Source organism: Mixophyes fleayi, chromosome 7 (genome assembly GCF_038048845.1).
Source record: "Mixophyes fleayi isolate aMixFle1 chromosome 7, aMixFle1.hap1, whole genome shotgun sequence".
NCBI classification, from domain to species: Eukaryota; Metazoa; Chordata; class Amphibia; order Anura; family Limnodynastidae; genus Mixophyes; species Mixophyes fleayi.
The window spans coordinates 133521432-133548143 of record NC_134408.1 but is presented as its reverse complement, the minus strand read 5'-3'; the positions used below and the strand labels follow the sequence as shown (position 1 = coordinate 133548143).

The following is a 26712-nucleotide window of genomic DNA, read 5'->3' as shown; positions in this document are numbered from 1 at the left end:
ACTTCTTGATGAATGTACATTGTAAGTGAGCTCCCAGGAACATTGGTGTTTTTGTTTCTTTATAAAGCACTTTGTGTTTAGTATTAGTCAGCCAGCATGGAGCGATGTCTAACAAGACCCCTGGAGGGGGTTAGTATTGTTGCCTTGCAACACGAAGGCCTTGGGTTTGAATCCAACCAGGTGCTATCTGTGTGGAGCTTGAATATTCTCCTCATCTTCATGCAGGTTTCTTCCTGGATATCCTGTTTCCTCCCAAGGTCTAAAATTATATTTGTAGATTATTTATCCAAAATGTATTTGTGTGCCTGTCTGGTAGGGACATTAGATTGTAACTAGAGTAAGGACAGGTCTAAATGAAAAACCTTTCCAGTATAGCTCTGCGTAATATGGTGGCTCTATAGAAATGAAGAGTAGAAATAATACGACTGGCGAGGATAGATCATTAAATTTCCCTGTGTGTAGGAGGAAGTCAGAAAGTGTCTGATTTATTTACATTTTTGGGGGGGGTTTTCCTTGTTTGCACTTTGAATATAACCGTTTTAGGAAATTAAGATTTAATTTGTGATACAGTCCAAACATGTGGGAATTAATACTGGAGTAGAAAGATTAGTTATATTTGAGCTTTAGTGGGATTTAATTATTGATTGATTTAGTGGCATTTAATTATTGAGGCAGACTCTAGGAAAGTCACATTCTCCAGTGAGAGAGATCCAAATATCCATAATGTTTAATTTTTGGGTTTGTTTGTGGCCCTTTCGGGAGTTCTTGATTGCAATCTGTACAATATCATGACATAATACACATCTGAAATCTATTAGATATGTTTAATGGCATTGAGATACCTCAATATCCCAATCTGACCTAGTGTGGGCTATGAGGGTTACAATTGATGTCTGCAGAAAAGTGTTTAAACCACAATCAACCAATGTATGTGTTTTTAAATAAGTCTGTGTGTTTTATATGAAAATAGGAAATGCCGTTTTGAGGATTTAAAAATAGGTGATCTTAATTTGATTCTTAATGCTCCCCTTGGAGGGAAAAAATGTCAGTGCTGTGTTGTGTGAATTTGCATTACCCCAATCATGTAGATGTGGTGTGTATTATAATCTTTGCTGTAGTAAGTGGATTTTCAAGGACATACAGGACAGTTGTACAACGTTGGTCTTTCAAATGCCAGTCCAGTATTTTATTCTGATTGTCTGCAGATTAGACTTTCCAAACGAAAATGCAGTGATATCATGCTGCTAAACTTAATGCAATTTGATCCAGAATGAAAAGGAAATTGTCATTCTCAAATGTGTTTGTATAAAGTGCACCAGTCACCTAAAAAAAAATAAAAAAAATTAATGCAGGTATGTTGGCGGATTCAGTATTCAAGAGGCTGCTGCTTGTCCATTCACCGTTACTGGGGCACTTTAACTGACATGCGGTATGTTTGGGAATTTTGGTTCGGCCCGCGAAACGACGGCCTGTTCTGTATGTAGGCCCCAGGTGCCAAGATTAGTATTGTAATCACAATGCTTTTATATGAAGTGGAAGATATTCTCTCATCAGCCATTATAAAGAAATCCAAATTCATTTTTTTTCTACAGTTAAACAACCCTGCTACCCCGACTAGCGTTTGTGGGGTTCCTTCCATCGAGCTGTCCAGTCAGTTTGCAATACACACCTTAATCATTCAGTTGGTACTGTCTATTGTATTCTTTTGGACATGAGGAATTGTGTTACAATGTTGAGGTTAAAACATATTTATATTTCTGCTAAGCATTGTACTATGGGGTGGTTAAAAGTTTAGATGTGGCTGGCTATTATTACCTTCTAATTCTTATCAACCATCATGGTGGGAGCATCCTTGTAGATCACCCGAATACCACGACCCATTGTAATCTTACCAGGAAGCATGAAATTATATCTGTACTTTTATATATAATTCTAAATAGTACTTGTGTGCTTTAAAAGGAAAGTAATATTAATTTGTGTCCAGAATAATGCTGGAAACTGCATAATGTTGACCATATTCAAATACACTTGGACTGCTGTACTGACTAACAAACAGGGTGGCTAATTCCATTGTGAATGTTACCACAGGTGAACGGCAGCAGTGGTGGGTGTAAGGTGTGGAATAAGGTTGTGTGGGGTAGAGGAGGTCACTAAATTATCCCTCTTCAACCATAGTGGACTTATTTAATAACAGGATACAAATCACATTTATGTGCTCTAACCATTCCAACCAATCAGTTAACAGCTTTTAACAGTCTTGTGTAGATGGCCTGATATAAGTTCATGTCTGATTGGTTGCCATGTTTTCCATGTTCATTGTTTTATTACTGAAGACATTCTAGTTTTCAGTAAGTGTAAAATTCTAAGCCTACATTTCCTTTGCTAATCAACATCGGTCTCCTTTCCATGCATAATTGTAGTTGTAATGTGACATAAATAACAGCTAGCTCTCAATTGCTGTATATAGCGATCGATGCTTGCATTATTATTATGATTATTTATGCAATTAGACGAGCACAAAACGTTATTGCTGTAGATAATTTCTTCCAGGCTTTTCAAAACCTCCAGTAATGGCAGCATAAAGACATGATTTTATCTCATACTATGTGATCCTAGCCCAGGATGGTCACATGCCAAATAGACACCTTGCATATCGCACATCAATATTCAATCCATGCTTTGACTCTCAGTGCTGCTGATATGGAGTCCTCTCATGCATACCTCTTGGAAATAATGAAGTCGCTCGCTCCCCCCGGTGACACATGAATAGTATGGATACAAATATTCAGAATGACAGGGTTGAAAAATCAATCTGCTGTTGTGTAACCCTTTGCTGATGATAGTATTGGCCTTTTTGTACTTGTGTATCATCTATTTAAAATGAATCTTCTGTGACGCTTTCACTGCTGTCATTATTTCAAGTAGGCTCACTTTAGGATAGTGACAGGCATGCGGAGACAAGTGTATGTGTCCACGTTTAAACCGGTCACCTACAAACAGCGGAGGCGGCCATTTTGTGGAGTAAACCAAAATTCATGAGAATGCAGCCTATTGGCTTAATAATGACAATTTACATCACTGAGGCATCAGGAACATTGTGCTTCATACCTCAGTGATGTCTCTTGTTCTTAGTGGATTGGTAGTCGTAAGTATTGGTTCTGACACAAAATGGCCACCTGTACTGTTTGTTGGGTATGGGTCTTCTTTAAGTACAATGTTCAGAGGTATATTCCTGTCAGACAGGGATATCTATGTATACCACAAAGCTTCAGACTTCAAGTGACCACAGCAAGTGATTCCCTTGTTAATGCCATATTTGTTAATGAGGTGGGTGGGTCTTGATGCCCACCTGGCTGCAGCTAACCACTCAGGGACTTTCCTCCTCTCGGAAGTCTCTGAGATGGAGATCTCCCCCTAATTTGGAATGCAGCTATGATTAATGCAGGCTGGCACAGGTGTGGCAGGCAGAAAACTGGTCGTTTTACCTGTCATATGTTTGATAAATCAAGTATGAAACACAAAGTACAGTAATAACTTCCTAAAGAGAAGGTATTTGCAGGCCGCTGCTATAGAATGTCCTTGTCTCATTTTTGGGTGGTGCGAGACATGTAAGCTCCATGTAGTTTGAATATGTAGCTCTCAATATCTGGCTGTATCGATGCTGTTCAGGATGCACAGTTGGTCAATAGGGGCGAGGAGCGATTTATGTGTTTCTACCCATAACTCCTCACATGAGAATATTGACAGCTGACACCAGAGGCGGAACTAGAGAGCTGTAGGCCCCGGTGCAGGAAAGCGGGTAGGAGGGAATCGGGGCCCACAGCTCGCTAGTTCCCTATGCAGTGGGCCCCATTATCTCCATGGGCCCCGGAGCACCACACCTGCTGCACCAATGGTAGTTCTGCCACTGGCTGACCCTCTGTGTTGTAACAGGGGAACCGCGTTCCCCTTCCCTCTGATCTTATATCGACTAAGCCGCCCTCCTCCCACAACTCAGATTACTGGTCTGCAGACTGCAGCATTCTAAAAACCCGTCTGATGTTACCTTACAGTCTCTATAAAACCTTTAATTCCATCTGTCTGAATAGATGGCTCACCAAGGTTAAAAATCCTTCCAATTGAATTCTGATCCACATCTGGGGATAAATGTATCAAGCTGAGAGTTTTTCGGCGGGTTTGAAAAACCAATCAGATTCTAGCTATCATTTATTTAGTACATTCTACAAAATGATAGCTAGAATCTGATTGGTTGCTATAGGCAACATCTCCACTTTTCAAACCTGCCGGAAAACTCTCAGCTTGATACATTAACCTTTTGGTGTTGCTTTTGCAAATCGGAGACTGTTGGCAACGTTGTATGGGCAGCCGCCTTCATTGCTCAGCCACCTACAGGCAGCAAATCATGAAAATGTATTTCTAGTTACCCAGCCCAGATTTAGGATGCTTGCACATGGGACACCATCATCCAGAACTATTTAATGTGTGACTGTCTAGAATTCCTTTTCATAAATATTGCTAATTCTTTGCTACAGCAGCACAGTTTTTTTGTTTTGTTTTTTTAAGCCTTTCATTGCATTCACAAGATCCTTAATGCTTTGGCTGTTCTACAATCCTTGAATGACCCTCTGGTTTTAAACACTGCAATGTAGTGTGATGGCAGGAGATCATTTGGATAAAATATTGCATTCTGTATTGTTTGGTCTTTCTTAAGCACCAGCTAAGGCTGCCGGATTTATGCTATCTCTCCCAACCACCAGGTTGCACATGAATGAATGCGTGACAGTAGTGGGTGTAGATTTATACTAGTGTGGCTGATTATATGCAAATGTTCATCTGTATGTGGGGGGAGCAGAGAGAAAAATTTGACAATTGCTTTCTTTTTAACTTAAGTCATATTAAGCAGTTGGGTTAATGACTTTTGTTTGCTCACTGATGTGAGAGTATGTACATAAAATTGTATTGCTACTGAAGTTTAATACACGGAGACCTTTTTAAACCTGGCACCAAGTCCTGACAACTATATACAAGCCAGGTTTCAGGACAAGGCTTGAGAATACGCCTGTATCATTGGATCGTTATCTTCATTGACCAAGTCTCAAAGGATTAAGAGTTCTAGCCTGTTAGTTTTTCTACATTTACTCCTGTACATCGAAATCTGCTTCATTTCAAAAGCCCCTTTGTACTTGTATACTACTCGATAGATGTGTTTTAGGGATAACAGCTATTAATAAGTAGGTATGCAAAGCCAGCAGCCAAATACTTGAGGAGTTCAGGACCATATTTGAGGATGTATCTAAAAAGCTATTTTTTAACTTAATGAATTTTTTTTTTAAAAGAGTTCTCATAAATACAGGGTAAAACCAGAGCTGTCAGTGATGGGACATTTGGACATTAGATGGGCCATCTATGAAACCACTTCCATAGGCAACTAAGTAGGAAAGCAGATGTTGCCCATGGCAACCAATGAAAAGTTTGGTTTCACTTTGTATGCTGCACCAGAGAAATAAATAAGAATCTGATTGGTTGCTTTCTGCACAGAATGAAATCAAATGATACAATGAATGTTGGAAGGATAATCGTTCATCAATGGAGCGTGCACACTAATGCGATATCTGGACAAATGGTCGTTTATTCTTTAATTGGCTCAATAATCGTCTGCAAACCTTGTAGTGTGTACTCTGCCTTGGTCATGTCTCGTGTTACTGTGATAAAGTATGTTCGTACAGTCCAAAGCAGTGGTGGCTGACCCCCTGAGACTTCGCCTGTGGACCCAGATCCTTCCTAGCTTGTCAGATATGTTTTATAGCTTGTAACACTAGGTGTCGTTTTCTTTGATTTAAATGTATTATTTTGACTTACTAACTGAAAGTAAGGGTAATGTGCGCCCCTTTGGAAGGTTAGAGGTCTGCACCATGCGCCCCCCAATGTGTATCTGGTTGCCCTTTACTGGCCTAAAGCGTAACATTATATCAGTATTCAGAAAAAATATTTGTACGTTGTGCTTTATGTTTTGGCTTTTAATGTGAGTTTTTATTTTTTTCCTTTTTAGCATAAGACACAACTATTTTAATGCTGCCTGCCACTAACTCAACATCAGTTTACACGGTCTAAAATAAATCCTGATCACTACAACTTCATTTTAGATGGAAGTGATTTTTCTTTGCTCAGTAGATTATATTTATTTTTTTTTTACTACAAAAATACACTGTACATGAATGTGCATATATGAATGTGTCAGTAGGTTGTGATGATAAATACGGTAACTCCCCTGTGTTTGTGAATTGCAGGTAAAGGTCAGTAGTAATCCATGAAGTGTTCAGTATACAGCACTAGGCTAGGACTGTATCCCTTATGAAAATGATGATACATGTGTAGTATGAGCAATTTTGCAGGCAGATGGGGTTTGGCCCCTGACTAACAGCAGAGGATAGATTATCTTTCCCCCTGGTTGTCCTTGCATGAATCCGTGTACTTGCAGATCACCTGAAGCTTCTTTCTCATTTTCTTGAAATTCCAGGAGCTGCAATTTGAACGGCTCACCAGAGAGCTCGAGGTGGAAAGACAAATTGTTGCCAATCAACTAGAAAGATGCAGACTGGGAGCGGAGTCGCCCAGCATCGCCAGCGTAAGGTACGGATTTTAATGACACTATTTGCTCCCATACTGTGAAATGGCCATTCCTGCGAACCAGTCACTGTGCATAATTTATTTCACTGTTTATGCGCTGATCTGCTTACTCATTGGGAGTATTTTGGCTGCTAATGTAGCAGCATTCACATAGCAAATATGATTTCTCACTAGCTGAGGCTATTTTGGCTGATTGGTCCATTTTCTTTTACTAAGAAACCTGTGTACAATCGTCATTCATTTTATATGGGGATCGGTAATAACTCATGTTGAGTGTCGTATCCCTGAGTTCACAGATGGAAGCAGAGTTTAAAAGGAACATATATTTACCCCAGTATTTATCATGTAAACAAATTTCCAATAAACCTACTTGTCTCGTAGTACTACAAGGCTGCCTTGTAGTAGGGAGGAACACAGGCTGGTACAGGATATATTGGTTCGGTCATATGTCACACTTCTTAGAACTGTGAAGGACCACAGGAGATCTCTGGACCTTCACCTGCAGCCTCCAGCTACTTCCTGCTTTGTCAGATTTGTTACAGCTTGTAACACTTGTATAAAAGGCCTGCTATTGTTTTAACTTCTTACTAAGATTAAGGGTAATGTGAGGCGCTGTTGAAGGGTAGAGGGCTGCACCATGCGGTCCCTGATGTGTATAATGTTGCCCATCACTGCTTTAGAACATTGACATCTTTATGGCAGAGTAAGAGTCTGACAATACTACTGTGTACATAGCGGGTACTCTTATGTCTGGTGCTTGTTTTGCTGAATGTTGGAGTCCAGGCATCATTTTGCTCTATTATCTGCCCGTTGCAAAGTGGGTTACCTGATGGACAGCTGCTTTAATGTACAGACTTGTGTCCATATAAGACACGATTTAATATATGACAACTTAATGGTTTTTCATGAACGCTGGAGTGCATGAACCCTTAAAAAGCAAATAAAGACAGTGTTTGATGTTGCATCACACAGCTGAATATTATGCCTGAAAATTATTGAAGGGTTTATATTTATCTAAATTTGCTCAAAATGCTTTTCAACCCCTTTGCAGCGGTTAGTAATTGCCTGTTTGATTAAAGAAACATCGCTCTCCTAACATGACTGTATAGGGACAGGGCTAGTAATATCAAAGCAGCTCAAATGACTGCAGTCTCAGCTTTTTGACCTGCAGCAGGTCCCATTAAGACTAAATATGTGTGTGTGGGGGGGTAGTCTGTAGTGAAGTGGACAGGTAATACTTTTCGTATTTGTATCGTCATGGTTCTCATGTGAAAATGTTTAATTTTGGGGTCTAGTGGCTCAAGTAGATATGTCTTTGGTGGCATTACATGAGATTGCACAGGAGTCCCTTGAGAAGGGGAAACTCCCAGTGAACAGGATCCAAATAATGACTGGAGTCTGCTGCACCTTCAGCAGGGGACATGGTGCCCACAACCATATCCTATAATATAATGGGTTCAGGATGGAGACCGCCAACAAACAAAATCCGTAATAGATCAGGTGCTATGTGCGGTTTACTGATAAGTTAGTTTAGCTTCACACTACTACAGGTGTTCGTGGATTGAAATCATTCAATATAAGAAACAGATTAACCTGGTTCCAGTGTTCCGTTGGCTACGTGTTTCGGAGATATCTCCTTCTACTGTGAGGATATTATACATGTGCTGTACAATTTTTCGTCCTGTATATCAGTCCACCTAGGAAGTAATTTGCTTAATTGCATTAAATAAAATTAATTCAAAATATTTCAAGCACTAGAGAATGTTATGATATACTATAAATACGTGTAATATTAAATACAATAAATATCCACCAAAAAGTATCAAATTAAGCAAATTAGCACATAATAATGAAACTGTGATAAAATCCAAAAAAATACTTATCATGTTTAACATAGTAATAACACATTGTAATCAAAGGAGCCATTAAACCCTGTAGGTAAAAATTATTTATAAATCCAATATGTTTCACGTAATAATATAAGTATTCTATCAGTTTCACAACATTTAAGATGGAGTGGAGTCATCAGTGTATGTATCAGAAATATGTTGATATGTGGCATGTGATGTGTCTTTAACACCAATTGAAATTTAAAGTTTCTTTAGTATTAAAGAAAATACAAAGTGTCAAGTTATGTAAATTTTATTCATATTAATAAAGCAATCAAAATTTAGTTGAGGCCATCTGCAACCCTCTAGAGAAGAGTGAAATATGTGCATTCGTTCACTGTAAAGGTGACAATTAAAGATGTCTTTATCTATTTCTTGGTTGTACGGTTTATTTTGAAGGTAGGATGTTTGCCTTCTCTAAAACTTCTTTTGGGGGGAATATTGTTGTAATAAAGTGTTTAGTGTGATCAGTGCTTTCACTACAAGGTTGTGAGGATGAGGAAATAGTCAGTCTGATCCCTTAAAATCTTGATACTATTAGAGGTTTTGCAGGTAAAAAGGCCAGAATTACTGCCAATACTATGTGTATGGTTGTGAGCTGTGCACTAGTATTAGTGTAACATGGTCAAGTCTTATTGGACAACCGAATGCGGAGTCCAAAATCATTGTTGTTGCTGTGATCTCCTCATTACTGTTTTACCATAATAAACCTGCTAGTTGTGCCCACACTAATGGCCACAGAATACAGCATGTGCTGAATACACCCCGTGCACCCCGGTAGCTGTGTTTAGTTGCAGTGTTACTTGTTTATTGTATTGTACTGTTATAACATAACATGTACTGTCTTGTTGTATTCCCTCTGTACAGATTCCAAATATTTTCTATGAGGCTTATTATTGGCAATAGGATTGAAAATAATAACTTATATCAAACTTCACCTGTCCAGGCCTTTCGTCAATAGTGTTTCCAGCCGTTTTACTCAACACCTCTCCTCATTAATAATAATTAATCTTTTGTGATAATCTTTCATGAAATGGCCTGTATGATTCTCATGTGTTTAAGAACAACTATTCCCTTGTATAACTTCTGCGTTCAAATAAATACTTTGTTTCCTACGCCCGTCAGCTGGATTGTTACTTTGTTTCATAACATGGTTTCAGCTTTGATTCTGTTTTCTGTGTGGTTTAATTAATTCTATTTTACACCTATATAAAACATTTTATAAATGGTTCTAACGTGTTTGTGGAGGAACATGAAGACGTCCTTCCCACTGGCATCAATGTAATGCTAATATAATGTACCTGAAAGTCAGAAATAACCCAAATCGCTTGAAATCAAATACTACTGGGCGTCTGGTTTTATCAAGCCTGCTGCTGTTTCCTGCAATGGGATTATGATTTTTTCCCTTATCCCCTAAACTCTCAAAGCTTTGAAAGCTTTTACAAATATATTTGAACCTATTAAGTGAAGGAAAGAATGAAATTTGAAATGTTTTGAGGACCCATATAGCGTTAATTGTAAACCCTTCAGTCAATCCAATAGCTTATTTATCTCAGGAATACACCAGGTTTGTTATACATATGTCCAATATTGAGCTAACGACTAATTTCCAAACATTCTTTTTCGTGTGCACATTTGAGAAGCTGCATATGTGAGGCTGGATATCTTGTCTTTTCTTTTTAATCTCTTGTGAATGTTTCCCCATAGCGTAGATGGGTCATTCAGTCACGTTCAAACAGCTTAATGTGTCTATGGAACATTACAGAACACTTCCCATGGCAGTTTATCAAAACATATCTGGTATGTACATAAATCTGAATAAATAACACACATTATAGCCTATAAGTGAAAGCCTCCTTGAAGTGTTAATCCCCTGCCCCTGTAAGCGCAGTGTGTGTGGGTGTGAGACAGGCACTGACAGTCAGGGAATGGTGCAGACTTGTACAGTGTGTCTGTCCAGTGCAGCTTTCCAAATAGTCTCTACCAGCACGTTCTCCCTCCTGTACGTTCATTTCTTGCTCATCACAGCCCCTGTCATTCACGTATTTTAATACACCCAAAGCACATCCTCTCGCATCTCAACTGTCATCAGTGTTCCGCTTCGGAACAATCAAATATTGATCAGCTCAGAATGTTAGCAGAGATCAACTGTGCTTTAGCCTGGGCCAGAAAAGAATCAACTTCCACCGTTCACAAAGCCGTGGGGGAACGTTTTCTTATAGAGAGGGAAAGAGCTATGTATTTGCATTCTTCTGCTGTGTCTCTAGTTAATTGATAGTTTGCTTTCTTATTCATGTTGATTGTGCCCACAAAAGCACGGCCTCTACTGTATGAGAAGCTAACAAGAGTCCTTTAAACATAAGCAGCATATTTAAGAGGTTGTCGTTCATTCGGAATCCCCTCTTTCTTTATACGCCAGTGTTAGCTACAGGATGTCAAGCTAAAATCTATGAGGCATGTGCACTCTACTTAGTAAGAGTACCAGAGATTGGACTTTTCTAAAGTGAAGTGAGTAGTCATTTTTTTACAGCTGCAATCTGAAAAAAATTCAATGTTTTTTCTTTTAGCATAAATCGCTATGGAAGGCTATAAGAATGTTGATATTTACCATTTTACTTTGAATTTTTTTTTTCCTTCGTGCTGTTACTAATGATTTATCGTTCTGGACTTCCATGGCAACCACAGGCACATGGTGTTATAAGCAGAGAGGCTTTGGAACGCCCATCTGAGCTCTGTCTGCACTGTGACATCCTCCTTCTACGCCATCACATGACATGCTGAGCTGTGCACCTGTGTCTGTGTACCAGACTGGCTGTCTGTCTGTCTGGCAGTTGTTTTTGTTTTCCAAAGAGATTTGTAAAAGGAGATAATGATTTGTAGGAGATGGCTAAACATGCATATGATAGTATTTGTCTTAAAGAGTAGCTAACATGCTATTTAAAGAAAATAAATATAGTCTATGTGGGTTTGTTGCTTTAATGGTCTTAAAAGGAGACATCCATTTACTGTTAAACATCTGAACAAAAATCACTAAACGCATTCTGAGCATCTGTATTTTGTTGTTAAATACATTTCTTTTGCACAAATGTGAGAATAATTGTTCAGTTGAAAGAAATGTTCTAAACTTTAGTTTTAACCACACACAAATTACTTTCGGTTACGTCTCCTCTTTTTTTCACATGTGGTTCAAAGACTGAGGTTTTCTAGGCCACAATATACGTTTCTATTTAGCGCTTATAATATTACGTGTATAATTTCAGCTATCTTTTAAAAAGCTCAATCAATATTCCAGTGCAGTTGGTGAAAGCTCGAGCAATCCAAACGTGGAGACTTTCCTGCTAAATTTGAAGTGTTAGGGGGGAATTCAATTCCCCCCGAATTAGCGCGGCGTTAAAGTTATTACAGTAATATTAACCCGGCTTTCTGTTCGCAGCTCAGGGAGCTGCAAGCAAAAAGCTGACGTTGAAACTTCCGTAATAACGTTAATTAAGCACATTATAACTATAATAACGGTATTAATGCGCAGGTCACGTTACTTTTACCAGTAACGCGGCCAATTGAAATCCCCCTTAGTGTCTCTCTGCATAAACGTTCTAGACTAGTGGTAAGCACACATGCGGTGATATAACATGGCCAATTTGGTTGTTTTAGGTCACATTAGACTAAAATTGTGTCATTTGTGGCCCAAACAATTTAGAGCTCTGCAAATCTTATTGGAAGCTACAGACTTAATGTGATAAATCCTGTCCTGCCAGCGGGTGTCATCCTGAGTATGTGATCACCAACATATATTCTGCAAGTTAAATGTAGCCCTCTGTAAACTAGAATAATCATCACATATATCATTGTGTAGGATGTAGAATTCTGGCTGTGGAGATGTATAAGCCGTACTGAAATCTGTGATATGATCTGTGTGGATACAATTGTTGCTGTTTTATTAATGAATTAAATGTTCCGTCATTGTATTGCAGCATCTATGGTCTCTAACCTAATTATATTAAGTAAATAATGCTGCCTACAGCTGGTTATAAACGTAGTGGATGAAGAGACATAAACAAGTGTGACCTACATACTGTGCAGAGCTCCTGCAGAGTCTGAGTGCTGTCTCAGATTCAAGTCTAAATGAAATAAAAATTAATTTATTTTTTTTTATATCCAAATTTACGGTCATGTCTCAGAGTTGCATGTAAGCTCCTGTTCCCACATATTTTGTTTTTTGTTTTGTTTTCTTTGTGCTGTGATTGGAAAACCCCTAGACGCGTAATGATTTATCCCAAACGTTCATGCTGTACTTACCATGACCCGTCTGTCAATGTATAAACATATGTTTTGGTGACGGATGCAGAAAGAATACTAGAACATAAACAGGGACATGTATAAAAACTGTTCCACAGATAGTTGTTTCCTCTTCCCCACTTGCTTCCTTCAGCTACCCTTGTCATCCTTGTAATTGGCTGGGAATTGCCCTTTGATTTGTGTTACCATTATTGTGCTGCTACTTGTAATTGTTGCCGGCGGTTTTCACTTTTACTTTTGCTGGGTTTGTGACCTTTTGTTTCCTTTTTTGACCTATGTCTGCCTTGTTTGTACTATCACCATGTGCGGAGCCCTATAAAGAAACAATAATAAGGAAAGGTGTTTTCCACAAAAACTAATCTGATTCTGACTTTTTTTGTGCCAATATCTGGTGGGTTACACCATATTATCTACCCAGGTTCCTGTAGAACAGCTTTTATTACATTTTAAATGTCCCCCATTATGTGTTCCCTGCTTCTCCCTGAACGGTGGTGTCTCCTGCTTGTGCCTCTATTTGCTCATCTAGTAATATAGCTGCCTGCACTCTGGCCAAATTTTGGTGACCTCCGTTGTTCAACTTATGCCTTCATACGTTACGCTGTGTGGGGATCTGAGTCACATTATAACAACACTCTGAGTTACTGTGAAGTTTGGGTGTTTTCTGTAACATCATTTCTGACTTAATCGGTGCATGGATCCTAAATAGTAGAAATATTTTCTCTTCATACTTCCCCTTTAAAACCTTCATCTTTCTGAGGAAGTTGACCGACTATTTATTGTGTGGTTTGTAGGTTACGAAAGTTCACAATGTGATTGTCAGCTGATACACTGCTGTGTGTAGCAAGAGGCCAGGAATTCTCAATGAGCTTCCTATAATACACCATTGCTCGGTTTGTTATTGGTCTTCTGATGCTGTTACACTGACTAGGGATTCAAGTTTAAACCCCCCCCCCATTCTGCCACTGAGTCACTCTTCCATACATACTAGTTGTCATTTTCTATTTTAGGAGCAATACATCCGCTTCCCATCACTGCAAAACGCGTTGGTTCGGGGCTCTAGGGATCCCAGGGGAAATCACAAGGACGTTCCCCCCCCCCCCCCCCCATTCCGGCTGGGGGTCACCTTATCCACTACAATTGATAGTAATGATGAAACGTTAAACAGGTGCGCTTCTCCTATAATGGAAAGTAGAATAGGTGATTGTCGTCATTTATTAGGATAGCTTCTTAAAGTAATTTATTACAGGTGCTGGTTTTTGAAATTTTCACAAAACCCTTTGGTGACTTCTAATACCCATATAACTTACAGCAGGGAGTGTAGTATTACACAAGTAATACTGTGAGCAAAGCCTGAAAAATACAGCTTTTGATTCCCCCCCCGCTCCGCAAAAATAAAATGTCTCTAAAGGGGGGAACTCCGATGTTAAGAGAATTCCATTTCCTGGCAAATTATTTCCATTGTGTGTGACTACAGATGAGCTGCAGTTCTGTGCAGAACTTTTGTGGTATGTCAGGGTGACTAATTACACATCTGCTTGGGCAATAGAACACACTGCACATGGCATGCCTATAACCAGTTACACAGCATTTTTTTAATGGGAAATATATTAATTAGTAAGATTTTATTTTACCTTTCAGTAAGTATTCCTCAAATCATGTACCTTGTATATAACAAAGTGGCTACATTTCCATGGTTGTGCCGTCATATTACTCTAGGAAATATATATTGTTTTTAAAACAAGGTAGTATTTAATATAGTCCTAATATGTTTTATTTTATGATTCAGTTTAAAATGTACGATTGACTGTGTTTACTGTAACTGGGAGGCAGGTCTTAGAGCGCTTTCCCAAACGGCAGCTGTCTGCCCAGTACATATTACATCAAATGAACAACATAATGTTGGCTAAATAATGTTGAATTTAACTTTACGGAGGTGAGCGCCTTGTGAAGCCTTCAGTCCCTGCACAATTAAGCGTACGCAGGAAACCTATTGAGTATGCAGGTGTCTGTACATTCAAGCATATGGGAAAAGGGGCACAATTGTGTAAGTTTCATGGTCCGTTTTTCCATATCTGTGTGTGTACAGATACACTAACATAGGGATCAATTACTTCTTATATATGCTGACATTTCTTGTATTTAGGTTTCACAAGTAATCCAAGGATAAAATAAAATATGCCTATCTGAACAATCTTTAGAAGTCCACTAAACCACAACATTGAAGTTCATAACGGAACCACGAAAGTTAAATTCCTTGCCATTACAGTACAGTACTAATTGGATAAGTTGCAGGTCAAAAAGCTGAAATTTCAAAACTGAGTATGTTGAGTAAACTGCTGTGACCTCTCCAGCCCTGCCCCATCATCAAACCTGATACCCCCTCTGCAGAATATTGGAAGATTAAGAAGTGCATCCAAAATGACAGCTTTTTAAGATCAAAAAAGTTATACATACTCCAGTATATTCTGCTCTGTGGAAGATATAGATATATATAATTAGTAACATCGTTGTGATTTTCTTTTCTCCAAGAGATCAGCAGTTGATTCTCACTACTGTGTAAGACATTTGAAGACACACACATTACCTTACAGTGGAACAATCTACCTGGATATTTTATTTTTGTAATAATTACTAGACACTAAAATCATAGACCATAATAAAAGTATTATTATACCAGTAGAATCTTTAATAAGCCATCAGATCTAATGCATTTGTGCACATTACAATTAGTTATAATGCCATTGATTGCAGCGAGTGTTAATTAGCGGTGCCTGGGTGATACAAGTACCAGTTGCACTGCCACACAAATATAATCATGTAAACAGAATTAGAGAAAAACACTGCTAATCCGATGCTCTGCAGAAACATATGTCTCACTAACAAGTATTTTCCGTTCTCTGTTTAATAACTGCGTGGGTGGAAGAGAGACAGGCAAAGTGATAGGAGAAGGTTTCGTTAGTGCAAAGTTCGGAGCAAGACATGTTTAACACATTCTTTGTATACTTGGGTGTCTTTTTATCATACACACAAAATGACTAATAAACATACATAATACCTCACCTATTGCAGGAGAAAACATGCTGTTAGATCGATTAATCCCTTCCTCTAAAACAGTGTTGGCTAACCTGTGAAACTCCAGGTGTTGTGAAACTACAAGTCTCAATGCTTTGCCAATATATAGCAGCTTAATGCTGGAAGGGTATGCTGGGACTTGTAGTCTCACAACACCTGGAGTGTCACAGGTTAGCCAACACTGCTCTAGAAGAATGAGAGATTATACATTAGAGAGAACCTTATTTTTCTACATATTTAGATTGATCTAGATGAATAAAAGCTGATTGAAGGTAAAATAAAATGGCATCCATTAAAGTGGTTCTGTCTCACTTCATCAGTAGAGGCAGCCATTTTGTGTGGTGAATATTGACACTATCAATTCATGAGGAACCTTATAAAAGTGCAGCTTGTCAAATCACTAGAATCCGGTGACATCACTGAGGTAATTTATTTACAAGTGATGTCACATATACTGGCTCAGCCCACAAAATGGCGGTCTCCACGATGAGAGAGACACGGTGGCTAAGCGGTTAGCACTTCTGCACTGGGGTCATGAGTTCAATTCCCGACCATGGCCTTATCTGTGAGGAGTTTGTATATTCTCCCCGTGTTTGCGTGAGTTTCCTCTGGGTGCTCCGGTTTCCTCCCACACCCCAAAAACATACTGGTAGGTTAATTGGCTGCTAACAAATTGACCCTAGTGTGTGTGTGTTAGGCAATTTCGATTGTAAGCCCCAATGGGGCAGAGACTGATGTGAGTGAGTTCTCTGTACAGCGCTGCGGAATTAGTGGCGCTATATAAATAAATGATGATTAGTGGGCAACTGGTATGCTTTAAATGTAAAACGCCATGTTTGGTGTGGATCTGTCCTTGCCTTGTTAAATTGTTAAGCTAGTAACACTTGTCCACCTCATTAATACACGGCCCATGTTTGTCCACAATGAGTTTCCATGGTAATTGCAATAGAAAATCGTCAGGCCCTGCTGCCTGTACTTAGGACAAATTTATTTTCATGGCAAAGGTATTTGTAAGCAGGTAGCATACAGTGAACAGGGCAATTTAAATGCTCAGTCCACATCAGTGATTTCAGCAGCCAGGGCTTTCTCTGAGATATGGCAGCAGCCATTAAAATATAGAACCAATTAAACGGCTGTTTCAACATCTAACTCTTTCTTACCACACATCAGCAAGTTCTCCTACTGCACTTCCTGGTTTAGGATATGAACGAGCTCCCACAGTGTTTATCTGTTATCCAATACATGAAGAATTGCACCTAGAGACTAAATTCTCCAAAATGAATCATTCTTTACCCCCCTGTCTGCCCTAACATTCTTCCCCTATGGTTGTTTTTAGAAAGCAAATGCTTAAAAATATGTATTACCCCATGTTCTCTTTGCTGAGGATAATATTTTGTATTATTAGCACTTTACACTGAGTGTGCCCCTTTGAAAGCAGTCGGGTTACAAGTTGATCAGAAGACAGCCTTTCAGATATAAACGACCATATTTGTGAAGTCTGCATATTTTACAAAGCCTAATCACGTTTCAGCAGCAGTTTCTGAAATATACCAAGAAGCTACAGGAAAGGTGATGTTTCCTAAAATAGCTCTAAAGCGGAGGGAAAAACCAGCATTTGACACCTATATTAACAAAGGTTGGGAATTGCAGAGTTGAATAATATGTATGAAATAAGTGCAACGTTTTTCCTTAACTAAATATGTCCTCCACATTCTGCGGCAGCTTAAGTAAATGAGCAGAGAGTGACTGACAGCTGGGCAGACTTGCTTTTCAGAAATGCACAGTGTGGATTCATGCACAGGGACACAGGCCCCGTGTGATATCAAAGCAACTCTGCCTCAGGCTTTTTGACCTGTATGAGATTTTATTACTACACTATTTTAATAAAAACCTGCCTATTAATACTGTATCTGTCCTCCTGGAGGAGAGCTATGAAAAGAAGGTGTATATTTCCTAATGGTGCTATTCCTCCCAGAGGTAAAGCTGTTTGTAGTGTAGTGGGGAGTTTGGTCATTTTACTTTTTACCAGAACTGCAGGTATGTCAGGAGAACGGTGAACAAGGTTTCTTCGTTTTTTTACCTTCATAGTGCATATCCCAAAATGAAATCGTCAGATTTTATAATCTAATACCTTTGAATATTCACATATATTCTAGAGTCTTTTCCTAGTGTACACACGTTTAGGAACCTTACCCCCATTTGAGCGCCTGTGTTCTAATCCTAGCAGAAGACATGCCTGTTTGGTGACTTTACTGTAAGTGGAGTCCTTTCACATAACCATGAATAATTTAATTTGGTGTCAATATAATAACTTATTGGGCACAATCTCCTATTTATTCTTTGTGGACTCTAAGGCGCTCCTTTACCCTCCTTTCTCCCTTCTCTCATTCCTCTTACCCTCCCCATCAACCCATCAAGTCTAAAAATATAAAAATGGTACATTGACCATGTTTTGTGTTTAATAATGCTCTTTATTGTTTTACTGTTAAATTGACCATTTTGTGTTACTCATTTATAATCACATTATAAGTTGTCATTTCGAAATTTAAAAAGTTTTTAAATTTAAATATTGGGTTTCAGTGGTCCTTTTAAGTGAGCCGTTCAGCTTTTTAGATGTAAACAAATCACTTAAACCAAGTCCATTATAATGCTGTTTGGTGCAGCGGATTGGCCTGATGCCACTTCTTTGATAGCCTTGTACACAGGCAGCTTAGTACCGTAATTTTGGCTGTTCCTGTGAGAGGAGCACCACGTGCTATAGTGAGGTATCCTGAATCGCAAGGGACTGTCGTGGTTCTACAAGTTGGGGTAGAGGGTTTTATTTGGGAAAGACTGGAATATTATATTATTATTTTTTTTTAGAACCTTTCATACTGGTAACATGTGACTAGACCCCAGACACTTAAGGTGGGAATTTTAGTGGAAATTTATGGAATCAGATTGGTTACAATTATATTACATCAATCTTTCTTTCCGCAGATCTATGGTTCTCTTATTTCAAGCGTAGCCGGCATAAGATGCGAGTTCTTGTTGCTTTGTCTCAACTGCAGTGTAACTCTTCTCACTAATTTATCTGTGCACAATATTATAATTGTATCTTGGACCCTGTGGTGAAAGATACGATTATAATATTTACAAGATAAGTAGTGCTATAGGCATGTGGTCTATTTGGTATTCTCTGCCTGGCTTTAGGATTCAGTGTGTGGCGTTGAGCCCAAAAATAAAATTTTGGCTCAACGCCACACACTGAATATATTATTTATATATAGATATAGATATAGATATATAGATATAGTGTGTGTGTGTGTGTAAAAATGTATTCTATAACACAATTGTCTGTCTCTGAAATCTTCATAAATTGCTTCATTTCATAGTTCACACCTAAGGTCTGAGTTTGCCACTGTACAGGGGTCATGGTCACACCATGGTGAGGATGTGGCAATGTCTAGCTGCAGGCCCCTCCCATCTACCCTAAATACACCCGTAGATTGCTGTGCACACCGGTGACAGGTGTTTGCTGCAAGGTGAGCAGAACATACATCTGCACGACCTGGCCGGTCAGGACCGCACAGCTGGTAGTTTTGTGTAGTAGAATCCTGAAATAAGACTATGCACAAAGTGACTGACCTCTTATTACTGGCTTAGCCCACAGAAAGGATGTCTCCACCATGGCTCATTTACTAACACTGTGTTTTGGTGCAGAGCATGTACGGAACCAGCCATTGGCATATATCTGAAAGGTAGAGGATGAAAGCAAATTTTTACACCTAAATATGATAGTAAGTGAATTCTACAGTATTTAGGTGACTGGATACACTTTAATGATGATTACACTCTGTTACAGTGGTGGGCAACGGCAGCCCCCTGAGCCTTCTCCTGCGGTTCCCAATCTTAGTCTCTGCTTATTACAAAAGGAGAAAATAAGACAGAACGGGGTCAGCCGACTTCTGCATCACGTGTCCCCTCTGCATAGTACAAGGTCACACAACACACCTGGAGGAGGGGATATATACAATTAACAAGCAGCACGGTCCCCAGATAAATATCTCTACACTACGTCTCCTAGAAAGCCGCATCACTTGGTCTTTTATGTGTGTTGATTGATTAAAAATAGTGTAGTATGTTTTCAGTTACAAAGGGGGGGGGGGTTGTAATTCTGTGTTCTTTGAGGATAAAATAGCTTCTCTGAAAATCCTTAATGTAAGTGATGTATTACATATTGAAGCTATCCATAAGATGTACTGTACGTGAGCCAGTATACCAGTCCTGTGTTCTGTGGTCCGTTTCCCAGGTCAGATGTTGATCTGTTAAGGTTTTTCATGCCAAAGTACATAGAATTGCATGTTTTTTTTCTTTCTATCTATAACGAAACATACTGCACTATTTTGCTCTATGCTGTAGTATTTGACTGACTAATGACTACACAAGAGAAGCTGAATCTGAGCATTAATTCACCTTGGGCTTCACACAAATATTTATTCATTCATTCGTTCATTCATTCGTTCATTCATTCACCTTAACTGCATTTGTGGGTTTTTACTGAGAATGAAACTTCAAAGAAACATAACCATATAAAGCTATGGATAGTATATGTATACACTGGCATTTGCAGTAAGTTTATACTCGCATACAGAAATGCATATTCTGTAATCCGCATTATATTTACGCATGCGCTTTAATCTGTGCTTGATATGCATTTAGATGTGTTCAATCTACTGTTTTGTTTTAAACCTGAACCTGCGACAATACTGTAAGTTGTTACCTTGTTTAAGTCAAACACACATAGAAACGCTTCTGAAAATGTTTCTACACTGTCTCATTGTGTTTACAATGCACACCCATTGAGATGAATCTAAGTTTTCAACTCTGTTGCTGCTTCGGACGCACTGAAGTGCTTTAAAAAAAGCCGATCTCCAGCGCACGTTAAATGAACCTGTAAATATGGTTTTGCTACCTTCCCCCTTCTCTAATCGCTTTCCATCCTAACATTCCCATCTCCCTTTCTTCCCAAACATTTTCCTGTGTATTCTTGTTATGCTTATATTTTATGTCTCTCATTCTATAAAACCTAATAAAAAGTGTTTACTCCCAAAAAAATAAAAGCAAATGTAAATTTGTTACCATAATTTTTTATTTTTTTTACCTCCCTCTACATGTCCTCCCTCTAACTTGTCTTATAAATGCAGAGTTTTAATGCCAGTGTGTGTGCGTAGTGTAATTGGTACATTATGCAAAATGACATTACTCTGAAAAATGATTTATGTAAAATAGTTTTGTTTTGCATTGATTGGCTTTCCATGTAATATACATAGGAATTCCTATGTCTGAGCAAACATTTTACTTGTTGATGACTATAAACTTTCCATTATTTTCATAACATTTCGGTCAGAGTTAATGCTGTTCTGTTGCTGTGGACTAGATATAATTTTACTTTATTAGTGAAAATGGTAAAGCTCTGTCTCTTTATAATGTATAGAAAGAGGAGGGCGCTCTGTAGAAATGATAGTCTCTCTTTATAATGGCGTCTCCGAATGATCAGCTTTTTAAAGTTCTCTGCATTGTACTCTGAAGACACTGTCCTAAAATGCTTGTGTGGATGAGCTCCATGTGACCTGTTTTCAATTAAAAAAAATACAGTATAGATCCTAGTTTCTTTTCCTCTAGCTGTATATTTTAAGTGTACCTATCGCTGGTGGAGGAAAATGTTTTTGTTGGATGAGCCAAAATTTGCTAATACACTGCCCAATTGGTATATTACACTATAGAAAATGTATACAATATACATTTATAAAAAAAAAAAGTAAGAAAATATCTACTTCTGTGTGTGTCTACATCCAAAACTGATAGCCATAGTATAAACGGTGAACGCAGCATTCCTCCTGTGCAGAGGGTGCAGATGTTGCCCTTAGGTTATGCTGTTGTGAGAGAGTTGAACGTTATTAGCAATAACTCAACGAACAGCAGATGAAACGTTCAAATATAATCACTATTAATCCCAGTGGTCTGCTCCGTCCAGCCCCACAAAATGTGATGGGAAAGGACAACTGCAGCGGTGAATGGACCTTTCAATAAAAAGTAATAATGAGCGCTAAGAACTAATCCAGAGGTGTATTTTATTTAGAAATCCAAATGGATGTATACGTCGTCCAGAAGAATAGAAAGCATCAATCAAGTAGACGTGCTTTCTGTAGGTTACGCCAGAAGGGGTTAGGTGGTGCGAAACGTGCCAAGCGGCAATTCATCTTCCATCCTACAGATTTGCTTGCCAAGCTAGTTTAGCCTGTAATTGTAATTATTTGCACACACGTGGGTGCCCTGGGAGCTTGTCTTTATCTTGTGATCTTTATATTGTTTCCTATATCCTGGCTGGATCGCTTCCATACGTTATGGCTTTTCATTGATCACGTTTTCTAGGGACATTTTGCCAGAACATGTTGTTTCGATTTGCATTTTGTTGCCAATTTCGGGCTCAATCAGATCTACATTGTTGTACAATCTATACAACAATGATGAAAGTAGCATTGATGATAATTCAGTGTAGTTCATATGCATATTTATAACCAGCAGCTAGTTGCACGTTATAATGCTATAAATATCCAGTAACACATACAGGCGCAAGTTATTCTGGACGGAGCATGAAAAAAAAGTTATTCTTTGCCAGCTTCTTAGTTGAACTTCTGATGATATAATCCATAGGCCTCAGTTTCATTGTGCTGTTCACTTGAGAGGTTATCTTTAAAAATGGGAGGAGAACTGTGTGGCTTTTTTTATTCAACTAAATGAGAACTCTAAACAAAAATAAATTAGCATTCACGTTTTATTATATCCACCCTGGCTGCACTGTTCCCCCCCTAACGCTCTTGGGGTAAATTAAAGCTTCAAACCGTTCTCAGCAACAGCGCCCAGACTTGCCCCTCTCTGTCTTCAGACAAACAGGTATAGTTGCTGATGTTTGTGCTGGACTCATTGTCAGCTTTAAGTCTCTGGCTAAGCAGTGATCTCTGGATGCCGGAGCAAGGCATGATGGGACAAGTAGCTTGTTGAGTAAGAGTTGCCTACAGAGCCTAGTGATCAAGATTAATGTTATTGTTTTGGTACAGCATACATTTTTAGTGTTGAAAACAAATTTCCAAATTCGGTCACGTTTTTGAGGATCTAGAACTGTTCGTGCCAATTTTATTATGTCAACTAGAATAATGATCCCTGCCACGGGTTAAATTTTGCAAACACGGGGTTTACAGCACCTCTGTGACATCTCTGTAGCTGTCTCGCAGTGCTGGGGTCATGAGTTCGATTCCGACCAGGGTACTATCTGTTGGGGCGTTTGTATATTCTCCCCGTGTTTATGTAGGTTTCCACTGGGTGCTCCGATTTCCTCCTAGAGTCCAATGTGTTTGTGGTGTAGGGAATTTAGATTGTAAGCTCCAATCAGACACTGACTGATGTGAATGATTCCATATTCCCTGTACAGCGCTACCTAATGTGATTGGTGCTATATAAATGGTAATAAGTGGGCTCCCACTGGCATTCTGTCTTCAGCATGAAGATCTAACATGTGGCACAGTGCTGCAGTGTTACTACACCTCTGTGACACCAGCCTAATGGTCCCAGCAGTGGCAATACTTGCAGTGTGTTCATCTAATGCAGGCCTGTCCAACCTGCGGCCCTCCAGATGTTGTGAAACTACAGGTCCCAGCATGCCCTTCCAGCTATCAACTGGTTGTCTAACAGCAAAGCATGCTGGGGCTTGTAGTTTCACAACACCTGGAGGGCCGCAGGTTGGACAGGCCTGATCTAATGCATAATAATATGAATACATTTACACAGACCTATCTTTGTATAGAAGACTATGAAAGCTGCAGCAACAACTAGTTTTTACAAGTCTGGCTGACCACAGCGAGCACAGCCCATCAGTTTATTATATGCGGAATACGCTTTGTTCCACTTCATTATTCATAATGCAGCAAATTTGTTCATTTTCCCATTCGCTTCATTGGTCACCGTACAGAGGAAAGAATTGTATGAAAATGGTTTAGCTTCGTTAACTGGCTTTAATGTGTTCTATTCAATTTGTGAAGGGACGATTGCTATGCCTGATTGTGTGTCCTATCGAAGTTTGCGATCACCTATTTCTGATTTACTTGCAAGATCCCAGGTGGAGATATGTTACAGTGTGTTTTCATTTGATCTTTCTGCACATTGGAAACGACAGACGTCGCCATGTTGTTCGTAAGATATACTTTACAGACTCCTGAATGTAGCTGATGCGGGGAGTGTTTAAAAGGAACAGATCATCACAATTTTGCATTTAATCTCATTTACATTGAAACACTGCCTTAGGTGATATACAGTAGTCTTCTTTCATGTTCATACTAATTTCCATGCAGTTTATGCATATTTTTTGATGGGTTTGCCTTGGAATATCATTATCTAAAATCTGATCAGCCTTCTTTGCTGTCCAAGTATATATCTAGGAGATGACGTGTTTATAAATACATGAAACTCGCTATTTAATTTGAAAATACTTGGAGAACTTAGATTATGCAGTGTTTTCATGCTCCACTCTGTAGAAATACAATAAAGAGAAGATCTTTCAGTCTGTTTATAGACAGCAGCATCAGTGACTTCTGCATTGTACAAGTTGGATATGGGCAACACGGTGGCTCAGTGGTTAGCACTTCTGCCTTACAGCACTGAGGTCATGAGTTCAATTCCTCTGGGTGCTCCGGTTTCCTCCCACAGTCCAAAAACATACTAGTAGGTCAATTGACTGCTATCAAATTGACCCTAGTCTTTCTGTGTGTGTGTATGTTAGGGAATTTAGACTGTAAGCTCCTATGGGGCAGGGACTGATGTGAGTGAGTTCTCTGTACAGCGCTGCGGAATTAGTGGTGCTATATAAATGATGATATTCATTTTAATATAGAGGTGAATTACGGGTATTCCTGAACCGCGTTTTGAGGGCTAGTGTACACTGCAGAGCTCTTTCTGATGACGAATATTGAGGTGACTGGTGTACAAAACAGACACACTATGTGGTAGTTAGTACACAATACAAAGTCCCATTGCTGCAGTTAGTATACAGAGTAGAGCTCTGTTATAGTGGCTAGTACACAAAACAGCTTTGTTTTGTTGGATAATACAGTAGGGGTAGGATGGGCTCATGCAACATTCTAACAGTAGTTCAGGTGCTACTCCCAACGCTGAAATCCAATTTCCAGTTCACTTCTAGAGAAATAACAAATCAAGGTACAGGTTGTGCCATCGATTGTCATGGCTGACTTCTGCTATTGTAGGTTTTTTTGTCAGGACATTTCAATAGAGCCGTGCTTGAATGGATTCAGTTGAATGGAAGTCTTTTCAGCACCTGAGAAACGCATGTACTTGGGCATCTGCAGTCAAAATTGTTTGCACGCAGACTTTACGGAGCTTAAGAAATGATTACTGATACCCTAGTGCAGAGGGGCTCAAACCCAGCCCTCAAGAGCTGCCGACAGGTCATGTTTTCAGGATTTTTGTCTGTATAAACAGGTGGGATAATTACTGACCCAGGAAAATAGATAAACTCACCTGTGCATTATTAAAGCAATCCTGAAAACATGAGCTGTTGGTAGCTATTCAGGACTGAGTTTGAGCACCTGTAACCTGAAGAAAACAGATTAATGCTCTAAGACATTAGAAACAATGCAAAATAAATAGAAATTATAAATTTGTTTATAATTACCAGATTGTTTAGTTACCACAATTAGTACATACGTTTAAAGAACAAGATAAAACATATATTGTTTAAATTGTTTGCTTTTAAATAGAAAATCGACACATAAATGCAGAGAATTTATATTGTATATTATATTTATATTGAATTAATACAGTAATAGAAAGCACGGCTCAGTCTCCTCTAAGGGCTGCAGAGAACTGTTGAGGAGCAGTGTGATAATTGGGTGCACTTTGAGTTTATACACAAGCAAGGAAGCAGTTAGTCATCATGTGTGGTGTTACTATTATTCATTCTCTGCGGGCCTGCAGAGCAGGCAGGTAGTTTATGAAGGCTTAATGACTCCGAGACAATACCAGCAAACTGAAGGAAAGTTTTGTTTTGCAATTTAAAAAAATTGTTTTAGAAGAAAAAAAAATTCTTCTTAAGCTTCAATTAAATAGTTTCAGCAAACATAATATATAAAACATAATTTTCTCCTTAACTTATGCACCAGTGAAAGGATGTTTTAACCTTTAAATACAAGTTCCCTTCTATTAAAGATACTAATATTTTTCATAAATATACAGTATATGTCAGTTTTTATATCTTGACAGAATGTTCCATATATGACATTGCATTTACCTTTGCAGTACAAACTATATTTCAGGTAAAAAGATGATGACTGCAGTGTCTGTAAATGGGATTACTGACAGGAAGTTTATGTCTAGGAAGCTCTTCCTTCCACTATCACAGTTTTTACCTCATATCTGTGTATGCTAAGCTGTTGAAATGTGAATTAAAGCTTTAAGGAGCTCTGTGTCAGGTGGAGCCCACAAAGCCTATCTTTTCTTGTCATTGTCCTGATATAACTGTCCCGATATAACTGTCCCGGGGTATAACCTCATCACTGAGCTACCATAACAAAATCATTTGATATGATCTGTTACCAGGATTTCATTTCATTTTTAAATATATCTGTTTTACACCAGATATCTCAAAATAACATTACTGTCAAAATTATGGCCAGTACCATGGGTTCTCAACTTCTGGATTGTGACCTAAAACTTTGGTCACCGTACTATGTAAAGTGTGCACCTATGATCCTCTGCAAACCTGCTGGGTATTACTATC

General features: G+C 38.8%; 1 protein-coding gene across 9 annotated transcripts in view; it reads left to right on the top strand.

The window, feature by feature from the left end:
- PKP4 (plakophilin 4) overlaps window positions 1-26712 on the top strand; it is a 115797-nt gene that overhangs the window by 19696 nt on the left and 69389 nt on the right. For 8 of the 9 annotated variants that reach the window (XM_075180835.1, XM_075180827.1, XM_075180828.1 and 5 more), the window contains exon 2: window positions 6518-6630. The exons of the other annotated variant lie outside the window; for it this stretch is intronic. In XM_075180835.1, the coding sequence (XP_075036936.1) occupies window positions 6518-6630 (113 nt within the window). The remainder of the gene's footprint in view (window positions 1-6517; window positions 6631-26712) is intronic. 9 annotated transcript variants of the gene reach the window in all.